The 16,923-nt window shown below is 58.6% G+C and overlaps 2 protein-coding genes across 2 annotated transcripts in view; one reads left to right on the top strand and one right to left on the bottom strand.

Moving 5' to 3' along the window:
• Positions 1-16,923, bottom strand: part of LOC142025194 (scavenger receptor cysteine-rich domain-containing protein DMBT1-like) — a 903,096-nt gene that overhangs the window by 153,153 nt on the left and 733,020 nt on the right. The window lies entirely within an intron of this gene.
• On the top strand, positions 6,621-11,766 carry LOC142025237 (CD5 antigen-like). Its single transcript, XM_075017859.1, has 5 exons — positions 6,621-6,740; positions 7,157-7,186; positions 9,233-9,547; positions 9,901-10,226; positions 10,623-11,766. Exons 1-5 carry the CDS (start codon positions 6,707-6,709, stop codon positions 10,629-10,631), a joined length of 714 nt encoding a protein of 237 aa, XP_074873960.1. The 5' UTR covers positions 6,621-6,706; the 3' UTR covers positions 10,632-11,766.

The following is a 16,923-nucleotide window of genomic DNA, read 5'->3' as shown; positions in this document are numbered from 1 at the left end:
GTCGTTCTCTCACGCTCCCAGACTGACACGTCCTCACAATTCCAGCTGCCAGGCTGCCCTCCCACCCTGGCTGCTGTGCGTCTTGTCTGCACCGGGGCGTGAGGGGCCCTGTCCTGCCATGGGGGAGCCATGTGGGGGCCTGACGAGGGTGGCGACCGTGTCCCCCCAGCCTGGGGACGGCCTGGCTGCCCAGTCCCAGCTGAGAGTCATAGAAAGACTGAGTCAGTGCTGCACGAGCCAGGCCAGCCTGGAGCCAGCAGCGTCACCAGGAGGGACGTCCCAGCCTGGGGCTCTGGGATCCTGCCCACAGCTATAGTGTCTTGGGATCCCAGCCTCCCCCAGTCCCTCATGACAGGCACTGCCCCTTCCATGCTGGCTGCGTGGGGCAGAGGGAGCTCTGTGGAAAGGCTGGTCCCCAACCAGCCAGACGCTGCTGAGTCCAGGATACTGGCAACCATAGCAACCTGTGTTGTCATACAGCGCAACATCCCACCCGACACAGCATCTGCCTGGTATGGAGACTGCCAGGGCACAGGCAGGCAGCTGCAAGGAGGGGGCAGGGGCTCTCTCCCCACAGTCAGTGCTGGCCCCAGTGGCCCAGGGCAGCACTGCGGGGGGTCGGTGCTGCAGGGAGTGAGGTGCTCAGTAGGGGTGCTCTCCCCAGCACCCTGCAATCAGCACCTCCCTCCTCTCCCAGCACACAAGGAGGAGAGGAGGGACTTTTACTGTTGTGTGTCGGCAACAGCTGGAGTGGAGCACATCTGGGGATGGAGACAGAGCTGCTCTCAGCCTTTCCTGGAAGCCGCTCTCCCAACAAGCCCCTGGCCAAGTGGATCCCTTTGTGGTTTGGGGGAGTGAGGGGGGGGAAATTCCTGCTGCCTGGTGCTCTGCCTGGGGAGCGCCCGTCGGGGCCGGGGCCGGATGGCGCTGCAGTATCGGCAATGGCAAACTATTCTCACACACGCGTGCCCAGCATGGCGGCAGTGAGGTCCCTTGGAGCTGCCAGACTGTGAGGGTGACTGACAGATCCAGAGTCCCCGCGCTCCTGGGCTCAGCAGTATGATCCTCAGCCAGGCCTGGGCATTGACACATTGCAGACTCTGGCCACACGACTCCATCACGCAGCCAGGTTGGTGCTGGGGAGAGCCCCTCCTCAGCAGTCCTGCTCTAATGCGGGGATCCCCCCTGAGCCCCATGGGCAATGCATCTCCCCCCACAGCAGCAGGAGTTCCCAGGCACCAGGCTCAAGTTCCCTTTTGCTGCGTTACCTGCCTCTGGGTCATGCACCCTCTAGCCCCTTCTCCAGAGCGGTCACCCTAGGGTCTGTGATCCTCTCTTCCCTCCCACCCTAGCCACAGTTCAGCATTTGATCTACCTCCAACCTGCTCCTCCTCCATCAGTCATTCTCCACCAGCCAGGCCCCCCAAAACTCTGTGGGGTGGGTGTGCTGGTGCTGTGGGACAGATGCTATGGGGCGGGTGTGTTGGTGCTGTGCTGGGTGTTATGGGGTGGGAGTGTTAGAGCTGTGCTGGGTGCTGTGGGAGGTGAGTGTTGGTGCTGCACTGGGTGCTGTGGGGCAGGTGTGTTGGTGCTATGCTGGGTGCTGTGGGTTGGGTGTGTTGTGCTGCGCTGGGTTAGTGCTGAGCTGTGGGGCAGAGTGGGGTGGGTGTGTGAGCGTTGTACTGGGTGGTGTGGGGTGAAGTGTCATGGGAAGGGTCCCTGCCCCCGATCTGCCCCTGCTCCCCACAGCCTGCCCTGCCCTCCTCCTGCTAACAGACAGGACTCCCAGCCCGTTCTGCCCCTAGGCTTAGAAACAGTGCCCCCCTCCCCCGCTTCCACTGCCCCCCTCCCCCTCCCACCGAGAGACACCCCCTGGCTACACTTGATCCCCCCACTGACAGACACCTCCCCCACCACCATGCTCTGTTCCCACCTCCAGGGCAGAGGTCTCTGGGGCTCCCCCAGCTCACTCCCATCTGCCCCCCTGGGGTGGCTCCGAGCTCCAGGCTGCCGGCGTCCATTGGAGCCCAGCTCCCAGGAAAGAGGAACCAGCCAGAGCTCTGGCGTCTGCTTGTCTGTCTGTTCTGGGGAGCCCTGCTGGCACCGGCTGTAACCCCTGGGAGCCCCAGCACGGGGTGCACCACAGCGCAGGGGGCTGTCTGCCCCAGGATGTGTGCTGGGTGTGATGGCCCCTCCCCTGGCCTGGCTGCCCCTGGTGCCCACCTGCCCACTGCAGCTGCACAGGCTCTGGTTTAGGTCACCAGGTACCTGGGAGTGGCCCCCTGTATCATGCTGGGCTGCCAGGCCCCCACACTGCTCCCAGGGCAGGGCCGTGCCCTCCACGACTGGCCCTCGGGCACCAGCGACTCTTCTCTCCCCGCAGCGAGCCGGGCCCAACCGGACGCCTGCAGGAGGATTTACCAGCCCCTCCAGGGCACCAGGAGCCCTCCCAGCCACACCGGCACAGCCAGCAGGGCTAATGAGTGACTGGGGCAGAGGCCCCCAGTCCCGGGGCTAGCACGGAGCAGGGGTTGATCCCTCCAGGCCTGGCACTCTGTGTGCTTTTCAACCCAAGCTGAGCCACAAGTCTCCCCAGAGGCAGCTCCCAGCTGCCCTCCTCCCACCCCCCCTCAGTCCTTGAGAGCCTGAGGTCACAGCTGCCAGTGATTGGAGCTGGGCCTTCCCTGGCCTCCTGGGTCCTCTGCAGATCTGGGCCAGTCTCAGTCCTTTAGCGATCCAGGGGTGCATTCAGCCAGTGTAGGGGCCTCACCTCTGCTTGGCTCTGAGAACAGCGTTGACCCTTGTGCCCCTGCTGGGCAGCAATGCAAATGCCAGGGAAACTGAGGCACACAGAGGGTTGAGAATACAGAAAATTCCCACCTCATCTCCCCTCCCACTTCCCTTACCCTGGGAAGGCTTCAAGTGCTGGGCTGCAGCCCTGGCTTCCCCACATCCCATCATCTGGGCTGAACTGCGCCCCACCACTCCCTGGGCTCTGCACCCCACCCTCTGTGACAGGTTGGCTCACAGAGGCCCCCTTGCGGTTGCCAGCCAGTGTGCTGGTCCCACCAGTGAGCCTGCCTGTGCCCTGTTCTGCTGGATTCCAGTACCAGGTGGCGCGGTCACTTGCCTTTCTAGGCCCAACCACAGCGTGGGCTTAGAGGAAAAACAAAATGATTTAAATGCACAGAAATGGGACAGGCGCATGCAGCAGATTGTCACGTTACAATGGACTCGTTATCGGACGTGTTTTGTCTGAAGTGTCTTTGAGTTGGCCATGTTCCTAGTCATAAGCCAATGTGCATAAAGTGGGGGTGGTGTGATGCTCCCCTATCAACCTCAGGGCTCTACACCCCACCTCCTGGGCTCTACACCCCACCCACCCTTCTAACCTGGGCTCTGAGCCCCACTTTCCCCCCATCCCCTGGGCTCTGAGCCCCACCTCCACGAACTCGTGGGTTCTGCCCTGACTAGTCCCTATCCCCTGGACTTTGCAGTCTCCCCCACTCCTGACTTCTCCCTCACATCCCTTGGGCTCTGCAGCCCCCCACCATCCTCTGGTCCCCCCCACCAGAGGGCTCTGAGCAGGGACAAAGGCATGCGGAAACCCCAGCCCCCGGGGCTGAATGGCCAGGAGCCTGCCTTGCAACTGGGTGGGGCAATGCCTGTCCTCTGGGGGAGGAGAACTCCCTACCCCTGCTGCCCCCCCCAGGGGCAGAGCTCAGCCTGCTGGCTGCAAGATGCATGGGTACTGCATTGCCTGGTTTACTCCAGCAGCTTTGCTCTGGGCTGGGCAGGGCTATGCCAGGGACATCAGCGCCCCAGCGCGTCCTCCATGATGGAGCTTCGGAAGCAGCAAGCAACCCCCACAAAAGCGCATTACTCCGGGGTCTTACCACCAACTCCCCCGAGCGCAGTCCCCAGGATCCATGGGTGGGCAGCTAGTTAGGGAGGAGGGGGCTGGCGAACTGGTCCAGGCACCCAGGAGTAGCAGGTAGGAGAGGGCCCAGGCACCATGTGGGCTGCCTGAGGAGACAGGCACCCAGGAGTAGCTGCAGCCAGACTGGCTATTCTTTGCTCTACCAACAGGAACGCAGAGCTGGGATCTTCTGTAGCACGGGTTTCAAAACCATTGAGATAAGTGCACTCAGGTTGGAGTGGGTGGGGAAGGAATCGCAGGAGATCATTGCTGCAGGTGTTATCATGATATAACCTCAGCCTCAGGGGTTGCTGTGTCACAAAGGCTGGCTGGAGTAAGCCCCCTGGGGATACCTATAGACACAGGGCGGCTCAGGCAGGAGGGGATGACCCCCTGGGATCTTTCCCTGCTGGCAAGAAAGAAACATGAGCTGTCACATCACACAAATTGCTTAAATTAAACTGAAAACATTCCAGGTGGCCAGCTATTGTCCCACTTGCCTGTGAAAGCTTTTTCCTTGGACTACAATGGGCTTTGAGTCAGCTACCAAGGTAGGGCCCAGACAGAGGGTAACACACAAATGTCAATTTCTCGGCAGGATTGCAGTTGCACTTTTCAATTCTAGTTTTCCCAGGAACACCTTTTAAGAAGCTGCTGGTCTTTTACACGTGCAGATATAAACAAATGCTGCGGTCATCAGCCAGCACTTTTATAGCTGTTTGTCTGCTGTAGGTCCTTCTCTTCCAACTGGTAATCAGTCTTAACTCCTGTTTACTTACTCTTTAATATTTCTGAGGGTGGCAGAGTCCCGCAAGCTTGAGTAACTTTCATGAATTTCATGGAGGTGATGTTCCTGCTCTCAGATCTTTAGAACTCCTTCCAATCCTTTGTATTTAGTCATAATTATTTGTATAAACCATTTGGTGCACACAAATAAACCCAAGCCAAAATTTGGTTGACAGCATTTGTTTTCTATAGATCTACGTTGCTAACATCCACTATTTAATGACATTCTAGCTAGTGGTTCTTTTTAAAGGTACAGACCAATGTGGTCATAACGAAATGGTTGAAATAAATAGATTGGGCTATTTTGGGCTTTTTTTGTTTATGTGACTGAGGACTATTGATTTAGTAGAACTCTGGCAATTCTATTTCTGCTGGTTTGGTTTTCTGTCTTCTCTGGTAAGTATTTTTTAACCTGTATATCATTATTTGGCCTCTTTTTTTACCAAGCCAAAGTAGAAGGAAGTAAAATAATTTCCAAGTCTTCTATGTAATTGAAAACAAGAAGGAAATAAAATAAAATCAGTTACCAGCAGTTTTTTTCTCTTCATATTGGTGTGATGTTTTTGTTTCCTGAGTTGCACAAGTATTCACTCTCCCATTGAAAGGCGCTGCAGCGTTGCCTTAGAAAAATATTTAATTTGATGCAAATATAGCAATAAAATAAAATAAGTGCTTATTGTATCGCTTTAATTGGTATTTGTTATTTTCCCTATACGAGAAGTGGGAACACTATTCCTGTCAGTTAATTATCACCTGCAAAGCGCTTAACACAGTGGTTTTCAGGTGCCTGAGTGACCCCTGGAATGGAATCATGCAAGCAGGAGGTGGGTGGACAGGCCCAACCCTCCCTGCTCTGTGCACTGGGGAGGCCCAGGCCCTACCCCTTCTTCTCACCTCCCCGCTGCCCGTTTTGGCCCCCCTGCTGCCCTCATTCACCGCCAAGCATGAGCGCAACAGCAGTCCTGAGTTCCAGCTGGAGGCTAGTGGGTATGAGCTCAGCCCAGCCTGGCTCCCTTTGGCCCCTCCCCAGCACCAACAGGGACAATTTCCAGGTGTTCCCCACCCTCCTAGAGCTCAGTCTGTCCCTGGAGCCCACTCCTCACAGGGAGCTGTGAGGGGGGACAATCACACACTAATGGGAAACGAGGGGCCTGTGATGCAGGGAGGGGTCTGGGGGCTAGCAGGGGATGCTCTCTCTTCGCAGTCAGTGCTCCAAGCCAACTGCCCCCCCTCCGCATGCTGTCCTCAGGGCAGGGGTAAGGCCCCAACCCCTGATCCTCAAAGGCCGTGCTGTATCTGGGATCTCTCTGCTGGGAGGGGGTGGCAGTCAGGCAGCAGCCCCTGTGGGGTCAGCTCTCCACCCAGCTGCCGTGCCGGGGAGCCCCGATGGAACTGGAGTGCCGGCTGCAGAGATCCTGGGCTGAATCAGATGGGGAAGTAGCTGGGAAGCTGGGCCAACACCATAGGCAGTCACAGAGGGGGAGCTGCCTCTTAGGTAATCCCTGCTCCCAGCATCCCCTTCCAACCACTAGTCCCCCCTCTCCTGCTAGAACCAGGGGAGAGAACCCAGGAGTCCTGGCTCCCAGCCCTCCTCCCCACCACATAACCCACCAGACCTGACTCCCCTCCCAGAGCCAGCACAGCAGGGGCACACTGAGGCCAGCCCTGACTGCACCAGGAGGGCTTCCCCCACCACCCGAGCTCCCTGCCCTGCTCCCTGCATTGCTGCCCACCCATTCCCACCTCAGTGGGCCATTGACAGGCAATGCTCCTGACTTCCCAGCTCCCCCCTGCCCCCCTTCCCCCATTCCCTGGACACATGCTGAGCCAGTGCTGTGGAAGTGATCTTGTGACCAGTGCCTGGCCCATCCCCTGGCTCCGGTTCCTCCCTTGCTGAGCCAGCAGAGCCCAGTGCCAGGCCATAAAAGGGGCTGCCCCAGGCTGAGACGTGTTTCTGGTGCCAGATCGTGGCAGGACAGAGCTTCTCGGCCCAGGGGAGTCATGGACCTGCGACTGAGCCTCTGGCTCTGCTTGGGTGAGGGCCCCTCTGTGTGTATATGACACCCGCCCCATTGGGGGGATGGGCTGGCTTGGCAGCCCTTGGATTCCAGGTGTGCCCCTGGTGGGAGCCCCATCAGCTCGCCTGCCCTTCTGCCCCCGCATGTGGGGCTGTTGGTGAGCGCTGCCCTGATGGCTCCCCTGCATGGGGGAGGGTCTCAGTCTGTGCTGGTGCAGCCTGGCAGTGCCCTGATGGGCTGCTCTGTGCGCCAGGGATAGGCATGGGGCAGAGCAGTTGACCCGGGTCCCAGCACACCACTGCTGTGTCTGGCCCAGACTGCTCTGGATACTGCTCCATGCAGCGCCACCTTCCCACAGGTGTTGTGGGGATGGGAAGCTTTGGGGTGTGCGGCCCCTCTCCGCTCCTAACGCTTTTCCCTTGTCTCTCCCCAGCTGCCGGCGTGGGAGCCTCTTCCCCCCCAGGTACTTACCTCTAGCCCTTGGTGGCTGCGGGTTCACGTGGGCAGGGCAGAGCATGCTGTATGCAAATGAGTGGGGCAGGTAGGACACAGTCACCTTGTGCTGGAGGGAGCCAGGGTCTCTCCCCTCCAGCTGCCAGCCCTACCCCACAGCAGGAGCATCCCCTGTCTCCCCAGGAGCTGTGGGCTCTGATGGGAAGCGGGCGACCTTGAGGGGAGACCACCCATCTCTCCCCAGGGACACAGGAAGCTCCCGGTGTTCACTGAACACACAGCTGAGTGGGAATGGGAGCGAGGGGCACTGTGGGGGACAGCTGAGATCAGGATGGGCTCTGGCTCCACCCTCGTCCTGGTCCTGATATCCTATAAGCCAGTGACTGGGCTTCAGGCCTCAGCTCTGTGAGGGAGTAGGCAGTCGTGGTTAGAGGCCAGGGGGCTGTGGGCACAATTCTATCCCTGGTGCTGGGTAGCGAGTGGTGTCTAGTGGTTAAAATGGGCCAGGGGATCTGTTCCCTGCTCTGCAGAAGAGTCACTGAGCGAATAGACACTAGAAATCTAAATAACAAAATCAGTGAAACAAAGCGCCTTGTCTTAAGTGAGGCTACTGATATCTACAGGCATTACAGAAACATATGAGGGTAATCAATGGCACACAGTAATATCAGGGCACACACTCTGTTGCAAGGCCAGAGCAGGTCATGCTGGTGGAAGAGTGGCGTTAGATGTGAAAGACAAGAGTAGCATCAAATGAAGTAAAAACACTAAAGGAACCAAACTGTAATGTAGAATGTTTCTGAATAATCGGTCCATGCTCTAATAATAAGGATATAGCAGTAGGGATCTATTACCAGGTGACTGACCAGGATGGTGATTGGGACTGTGAAATGCTCCAGAAGATCAGAGATGCTATTAAAAGAATAATGCGGGGTTTCAACTTTCCCTTGTTGACTGGGTCCACATCACTTTAGGAGGGGATACAGGCAACTTAAATGACCGCTTCTCAGAACAGCTGGTTCTGGAGACCACAAGAGGAGAGGCACAGAATCCTAGAATCTGGTCCAACAGGTGGATATTGCTGGACAGCTTAGTAACAGTGGCCATAATATAATTCAATTTAACATCCACATGGTGGGAAAAACACTGCAGCAGCCCAAAACTGTAGCAGGAATATGTGTGGCTGGGGGATGGGACCACTGGAGCTGTGCTGCCTGGTGGTCCCATCCCTTGGTATATGGAGTACAAGCACCTGCATGTTCCTGAAGATGGCCTTGTCCATAAAGCTAGAACTGTAGAGAAGGAAAGATTTCACCCCCACACCTGTTCATAAGTGGGTTCTTTCCAGGGAGAAAGGTATCAGACAGAGTTTTCTTGAAATGTTTCTTTATCTGGGGATGATGGGTACCATTAGGATAGGGTCACCTCTTACTAACAGCCCAATATCAGAATCATAGGCTCCTAGAAGATTAGAGTTGGAAGAGATCGTGATCGGAAGTTGGGGTAAAGGGTTGAAAGACCTCAGGAGGTCGTATAGTCCAACCCCAAAGTTACTTTGCTTTGATAAAATGTAGGTGGAATGTAAGATGTGACTTTCTGATTCTGGGCTCAAGTAGGCTGCTCTCCTACTATGGCCATGGAAAGAAGGCCTCAGACCTTACAAGAAGAGGTATTTCCAACTTCCCATCATGCAAGAACCAGGGGGTCACCAAATGAAATTAATAGACAGTGGGTTTAAAGCAAACAAAAAGGAGTATTTCTTCACACAAACACGTAGTCAACCTGTGGAACTCCTTGCCAGAGGATGTTGTGATGTTGAAGACATTAAAAAAGAACTAGATAAATTCATGGAGGATAGGTCCATCGGTAGCTGTTAGCCAGGATGGGCAGAGATGGGTCTCTAGCATCTCCCAGAAGCTGGGAAGGGGTGACCTTGATAATTCCCTGTTCTGTTCATTCCCCCCGGAGCACCTGGCATTGGCCGCTCTCAGAAGACGGGGTACTGGACTAGCTGGATCTTTGGTGTAACCCAGCCTGGTTGTTCTTATGTCCTCAGAGCCATTTGTCCGCCTGGTGGGGAACGACACACGCTGCAGTGGGCAGGTGGAGATCTTCCATGATGGGCGCTGGGGCGCTGTTTGCGGGCTGGGTTGGGACATGACTGACGCCAAGGTGCTCTGCCGGGAGCTGGGCTGTGGGAGCCCGCGGTACCTCACCCACCGCTGCAGCAAGCTCAGCCGGAGCTCAGCTCCTGTCCTACTGGGACAGCTGAAATGCACCGGGGAGGAGACCTCGCTGACCCACTGCCGATTCCAGGCCTGGGAGGGGCAGCCCTGCCCCTTCCACCAAGACACCGGAGTCAAGTGCCAAGGTGAGAAAGCAGCACGGGCACCGGAGCCTCCTCCCCTTCCTTTCCCCAGCACCTCCTGCCCTCTCCCAGCCTGGAAGCCCATGTCAGACTGGGCTGGCTGGGCTTGGCCCCTGAGTGCCAAGCTGGTGTCATTGGCAAAGGCACATCCCCAGCCTCCTCCATCAGTGAAGCAGCATGCGCCATGGCCCCAGCTGAGCCTGATGAGAGCTGCCCCTCCTGCCTGGGCATGCAGCAGAGTGCTGGCACCCCGATAGAGGAGGGGCAGAGCCGAGCATGTCCCCTCTGTCAGCCAGGCTGTGCCTTCCCAGCATGCACCGGGGCACGGACCAGGCTGACACCCCTCTCCCTTGCAGAGCCCTTTGCGCTGCGGCTGGCGGACGGCCCGGGGAGGTGCGCCGGGCGGCTGGAAGTGCAGTTTGACGGGGAGTGGGGCACCGTGTGTGATGACCACTGGTCTCAGTCAAATGCCAACGTGGTGTGCTGGGAGCTGGGCTGTAGCACATCTAAGCCATTGCCCCAAAAGCGGTGGGAGTGGCCCCACTTTGGCAAGGGCAGGGGGAAGATCTGGCTGGATGACGTCCGCTGCAAAGGCCACGAGAAGACCCTGCAGGACTGTGCCCACCGCCTCTGGGGCTACCATGACTGCATCCACCGCGAGGATGTCAGCGTGGTCTGCCAGGTACGTGGCCGCACCCAGGGAGGGGGGACCCTGCAGCTTCTGAGCTCTGGGAGGGGGGTGGGGTCCAGGGAGCTAGATCAGGGGAGATGGGAGCCAGGAGTCCCGGGCTCTGTCCCAGCCCTGAGTCGGGTTTAGGCATTAGGAGTGGAGCAGGGTGGGAGCCAGGAGTCCTGGGTTCTGTCCCAGCTCTGGGAGAGGAGTGGAATCCAGGGGGGTAGCTCAGGGGAGATGGGAGCCAGGACTCCTAGGACCAAGCAGGGTGTCTCTAGGTGCTGCTGTGTGGGTGCAGGGGCTGGGAGCAGCGCCCAGGTGGTGAGGGGCTGGGAGACCCCTGCATCCCCTGCCCAGGCCTAGTGGGACGACTCTCTAACCTCCTATGCTCTCTTCAACCTACAGGGCAGCTGAGCCATCCACAGTCCCCTCTTGCTCCCTGTCCCCCGCATTCTGAGCTATGAGTGCATCCTCTGCTGCCAGGCCTCCCAGCCCTGCCTGCCCAGCCTGCCGGTTGCTGAGCAGGGGCACGGCTTGGTGAGTGCCTGGGGAATTCTCATTTCAGGGGTGAACACCAGCACCCAGGGCACTCCCCGTCCCTGCCATGAGCCCCACTCTGGGGGTGCTGAGCCCCAGTGCTGGGGGCTGCTGCATGGAGCAGGGCAGGTGTTTCATTTGCAGTGGGGAGCTCTCCTGAGCAGGCCCCCCTTGGAGCACAAATCTCCAGGGCCCCCACTCCATCCCCAGCCCAGGGAGCTGTTCCTGATGAACCCCACCCTTGCGGGGGCGGGGGCTGCATCTCCCCTTCGGGGGCCGGGGTACAGGATTGCCCCTGCCCAGAGGTGTCCGTGCTCCATGGACGGGCCGGTGCCCTATGTGCCATCCCAGCCTGCGCAGATGCGAATAAAGAGCTGAATCCGCTGGATGACTCACGTCTGCCTGCAGCTGCCAAGTGCTCAGCAGGGTTGTCCACGTCCCGCTCAGTCAAAACCGAACACCCTTGCCCCGCCCCTTCTCATAGGCCCCACCCCCCGGTACTCACCCTCCCCACCCTCACTCACTGGTTCCTTTTCACCAGGCTGGGGCGGGAGGCTGTGCTGAGGGAGGGGATGGGGCGCCAGCCGGGGCTGTGGGAGGACATGGGGGACACCAGGACTGGAGCAGAGGGGTTGGGGCACAGCGGGTGGGATGAGGGTCCAGATGCAGGAGGGGGCTCTGGGCTGGGATGGAAGACCAGGACTTCAACAGGGTTCCAAAGGGAGCTAGATACGTTCCCGGAGGACAGGTCCACCAATGGTCACTAGCCAGGGCAGGTGTTTGTCAGATGCTGGGATGGGGCAACAGCTCCTAACATTCTGTTGCCCTTTTTGGTCGGCGGCTGCACATTGAATGGATGAGTTCAATGAACCAGCCACAATGACTCCAAGATCCCCGGGGGCCTGACTAATAATAGCCAATTTAGTGTCCATCAGTTTGTACCTATGGGTAGGATTAGGTTTGCTGCTGTGTGTTACTTTGCATTTAGCTGAGTAAAAACGTATCCACCGTTTTCTCTTTCCCTTTCTGGCGGCTGCCGGGTAGGGAGCAGACGGTTTCAGAGAGCTCTCTCTGACGCCCAGGAGATCTCCCCCTACCTGGCTGCAGAGACCTTTCCCCCTGGCTGCAGGGACTCCCCCAGCCAGCTACAAGGACACCCCCATCTAGAACATATGAATTGCCACACTGCGTCAAACCAAAGGTCCATCTAGCCGGTCTTCTGACAGTGGGCGGGGCCAGGTGCCTCAGATGCCCCCTCATCTCCCTGCCCTGCCCCACGCACTGAAAGGGCCCACCTACAGCTGCAGACATCCCCTGATCCTTCTGGCTGCAGGGACACACCCCACCTGGCTGCAGGGACTCCTTCCTGCCCTGGCTGCAGTGCAAGGACCTCCCCTGCCGCATGGTGCAGGCCCAGCCGGACCATCCTGCTCTGCTGCTGCTGTCCTGTCACACCCTCATCTCTGACCCCATTATGAAAGTTGGTTAGCAGCTAATCCAACTCCTCCTCCGCAGCTCCTAGAGCTGCCACCTGTTGCTGGCTCTGGCCCGGGGCCCGTGTTGGTCCCCAGGAGGCATGGTGCTGTGGGGGTGGGAACCAGCCAGAGCAGCTCATGGTGGGGCTGGGGCTTTAAATCACCAGCCTGGCTTTGCCTGTGCGAAGGGTCTGCTGCCAGCGTCGGGTTCAGGGTCAGCAGCCCCCTGCCTCCATTCAAACAGAACTAGCATTTTCAGGGCTTGTTGGGTTGCAAAATGTATTGGGAAATGTGGGTTTTGTTCTGAATCAGAGCTTGACTGAGCTCTGGAGCATTGTCGTCACTTGCTGGAGTCCTGCAACAGTCAGCTCCAGCCGACTCCTCTGTGCAATGACTGCGGGGCTGGGCGGGGGGTGTGTGCGCTCTCCCTCACAGTCAGTGCTGGCCCTGGCACCCAGAACGGTGCTAGGGGTTCTGTGCTGCAGGGAGTGGGGGACACAGTAGGGGGCGCTCTCTGCTGGCAGTCAGTGCTGGCCCGGACACCCAGAATGGCACTAGGGGCCCTGTGCGTCAGAGAGTGTATGGGTGGGGGGTGCAGTAGGTGGTGCTCTTTCCTGCCAGTACAGGCTCTGGCACACAGGATGTGCTAGGAGCCCTGTGCTGCAGGGCATGGGGGGCACAGTAGGGGGCGCTCTCTCCCGGCAGTCAGTGCTGGCCCCAATGCCCAGGGTGGGGCCAGGAGCCATGTGCTGCTGGGAGCAGGAGAGAGGGGCGGCAGTAGCGGCTGCTGACTCCTGGCGGTCAGGCTGGTGCTAGGGGCCTTGTGCTGCAGGGAGCTGGGCAGAGGCTGAGCTGGAGGCCCTGGATGAGTCTATTGCATAAAGTGAGCTCTCTGAAGCCCTGGCTTAGGTGGCCAGGTCCTCGAGACCCTCTGCAAGGGCTCCACAGGAGCTGCCTGGCCTGCCATGCCGGACGGCATCACACAAGTCACTCGGGCCCTATTTCCAGCTCCATGCTGCTATTTATACCCCTAGCCACTGCACTTCTTCACACGTCTCCTGGCACCTTTGCCAGCAAATACCACCGCCTCCTCCACAGGGGGACAGACACCTCCATTCTACTGCCCAGGGCTGGGCAGCAGGACTCCTGGGGTCCATCCCTGTGCTGGAAAAGGGCTGCGGAGGGAGAGGGCAGTTTCAGTGCCTCTCCCCTCCTCTGTCATTGTGGCAGGGCTGGTCACTCTCCCTGCGCTCCATCAATCTCTGCTCAGGGAGTGAACACATCAGCTGGCTATGCAAACAAGGGCAGTGCACGGAAGTCTTTGCTGGGATGCAGCTGCCTGACCTTTCCTCTTCAGCTGCCAGCCAAGCCCAGGTGCTGCTAATGCGCTGTCAAGTATTAATTCCACTGCTCCTGGGAGGCCGGGTCAGGGCAGCTCCGAGCAGCTGGCTGGGGTGGCGATGGATCAGCTAGGGATGGAGCAAGGAGCCTCTGTCAGGACAGGCACAGGCCTATTCTAGGGCTGCACAGAATTCAGTCCCTTCTGGAGGTGTGTGGGTGAACCCTTCTCTAGTTCCACTGCAGGTGAACCCCTGTAAAGCCCACTCCCTTTCCTGAGCCAGCAACAGAACCCAGGAGTACTGGCTCCCAGCTCCCCACCACTGCTCACCCGCTCTAACCACTAGACTCCACTCCTCCCCAAAGACAGGGATAGAAACCAGGAGTCCTGACTCCCACCCCTGCTGCTCCCTTCCTAGACCCAGGAATACAGCCCCAAAATCCTGGCTCCCAGCAACTCCCCCCCCCCAGCTCTAACCAGTAGACTCACTGCTCTCCCAAGGCTAGGGATAGAACCCAGGCATCCTGGCTCCTAGCACCGCCCCCCCCCCCGCTCTAACCACTAGACTCACTGCTCTCCCAAGGCTAGGGATAGAACCCAGGTGACCTGGCGCCCATCTATCAGGCTCTCTCTAGACTCTGAGGAGACCCCTGTAGCATGGGGTCTGAGAGCCTTCTCCTCTAACAACTCAGTTCAACACCATAATACCCTGTTGGCAGGACATGCGACACTTGTACTGCCAAGAGCCCTGCCAGGATAGACGCCTCCCGAAATAGCCCCCGGAGCATTCCGCGCACAGAGGCTCAGCTGGAGTTGGAGCAGGGGCCTGCGAGGCTCTGGGCTGCCCGGGGCTGGATTAGCAGGGGCTGCGGCTTGGGATCGAGGGGCACCGGCTGGGCTCCGGGAGCGCGGGGGCAGGGTGTGCCGTGCAGCCCTGGCTCTGCTGGCAGTGTCGCCGCATAAAGAATTTGCCCCTGACCTTTGAGCTGATCCTTCCCTCCCCCTCCCCCAGCCCCAGGGGAAGTCTCAGGGTTAGCAGGAGGGCCCAGCTGGGGGAGGGACTGTGTGTGGCCCCCCCAGGGCCCTTTGCCAGCCCAAGGGTGGGCCAGCATCCTAGCTTAGCCTGTTCCCTTGCAGATTAACCCTTTCAGCACCCCTCGCATACCCAGGGGCTCTGGGCCCAGTCCCAGCAGCTGGGCAGTGGAGGTGCCAACCCTCAGCAGTGTCCTGGAGTCCTGAGAAATTCAAGGTGAATCCAGGGGCGCTGACTTGCTGGCCTCCCTGGGGGTGCACGACCCTGACTCCCCCCCAAGGGCCAGCCCCCCACCCCATCTCTTCCCCCTAACGTTCTCCCCTGCTATGCTCGAGACTCTGCTACCACCTCACCTCACCCCAGCCCCTGCCTCTCCTCCACCTCCTGGACCCTGGGGTCTTCTGCTAATCAGACGGCCCAAATGATCAGTGAGAGTCAGAAGGATGCCTCTATGGGACAGACAGATGAGTCTATGGGGCAGACAGATGGGGCTGGAGCCAGAGCAGGGCAGAGGGTCGTGTCTTTGGGACAGACAGACTGACAAAGCTGGGGACAGCAAGAGAAGGGAGAACATGTCAGTGTGACAGACAGACACATAGATGGGGCCAGGATGGAATTCTCTTTGCTCCACAGGGTCAGTTCTGTGTCCCACTGTTAAACAATCTCTGGGAGGACTCCCGTGAGTGTGCCAGAGCCCCAAGGGCTGGGCCCTGTCCACGGCATTGGCAGACCTCGGGTTAGCTCAGAGAACCGAAGGTTAAAACATTCTCCAGCCAACCCACCCTGGCTCCCGTTTCCCTGGCCTGTGCCTTGAAGACCCTGCGTACCCCTGGTGGGTCAATGGAGATAAACACCCAGTCTTTTGTGCAGGGCAGCCCTGTTTCAGAACTGCTGGCTGGGTTTGAACCAGTGCTAACACCACAGGGCTGGGGGAGTCAGAACTTTACACGTAATGGTGTTACACACTTTCCACCAGAAAGTGACTGACCAGACTAAAACACAACTGCCTAACACACAATGGCCTACACACACCCCTAATATACCTACATCCAATAGCCTAACACACACAACTCCCTACCATACACACACTTTCACTGGGTCCCAGCCCTTCAAGCAGCCCCACTATGGACCCTGCCCTGCTGAAGGGGGTTAGTGCACAGGGGCCAGTTCGCAAGAGCCGGCACAGAAATCCCAGGCTCTGGCGTCTCTGGGCAGGACAAGCGGTGGCTTTGCTGCCAGTTCCCATGTAAAGAGCAATACATCCCTGGGCCCAGCTGCTTTCCATCCCTGGGTCCTGAAGGAGCCTCGGAGGGACGTGTTGAGCTGCTAATGAAAATATGCTCTCTCATTAAAAGCAGCTGCTGCTCCAGCGCTTCGGAGGGGAGCAAATGTTGTAGCTATATTTACAAGGGGCTCTCGGGGAGATGCAGGGACTTCCAGCCTGGGCAGCTGCAGAGCTGTTGGAGACAAACAATTGCAAGAGGCTGACGCCCCTGGAACATCACGCTAAGAGACAGCTCCTGCGCCTGTGGATTCTGCAAAGAGAGAGCCCGTCTCTCGCCAGCACAGAGGGTGCCTGCATGGCCCTAAATCACCCCCCTTGCGCATATGCCCCCGGAGCAGGCGTTGTGTCATAAGGGACAGGGCAGCCGTAGGCCTGATGGACCCGGTCTGTCCTGGGCTTTGGGAACGGGCGTGCTGGGTGCACAGCAGAGGCAGTTCCCAGAGCTCCAAGTGATTGTTTTGGGTTGTGCTTGCCTCAGTGGTGTGCACGTGCCCTGTGGAGAGGAATGGGTCCCTCTGTGCCCCCTCTGTGAGCCTCTAGTGCTGCAGGAGGGCCTGTACGCCCCACTCCCCCCCGCCGCCCTTAGAGTCTGGGCCCAGAGCTGGGGTAAGGCCTCTGCATTGCCACTTCCATGCCCTTCCTGCCTATGGCTGCTCCGTGCACTTTGCACAGCCCTTGCGAGCTCCAGAGGGCATAGGAGGGCGTGTGGAGGTTGGGAGGGCCCCACTCTGTCCCTTTGCCAACCTTCATCAGCCCAGCTCGATGACTGGAGCTGCGACTGAGGACAGGGGCCCAGATCCACAAAGGGACTTAGGGGCCAACCCCCTGGACTTCGACACCTGCGCCAAGGCACTTCTAGGCTCTGTGGGTCTCAGGAGGCTGCTCTAACCACTGGGCTGTGAAGAACCAATGAGGAGTCCTGTAGCACCTTAGGGACTAATGTATTTATTAGGGCATAAGCTTTGGTGGGTAAACCCCACTTTGTCGGACAGAATGAAGAGGAAATAAAGAGGCAGGTAGGTACTTAAGAAAACACT

Source organism: Carettochelys insculpta, chromosome 22, assembly GCF_033958435.1.
Source record: "Carettochelys insculpta isolate YL-2023 chromosome 22, ASM3395843v1, whole genome shotgun sequence".
Classification (NCBI taxonomy): domain Eukaryota; kingdom Metazoa; phylum Chordata; order Testudines; family Carettochelyidae; genus Carettochelys; species Carettochelys insculpta.
This window is presented reverse-complemented; position numbering and strand designations above follow the sequence as displayed.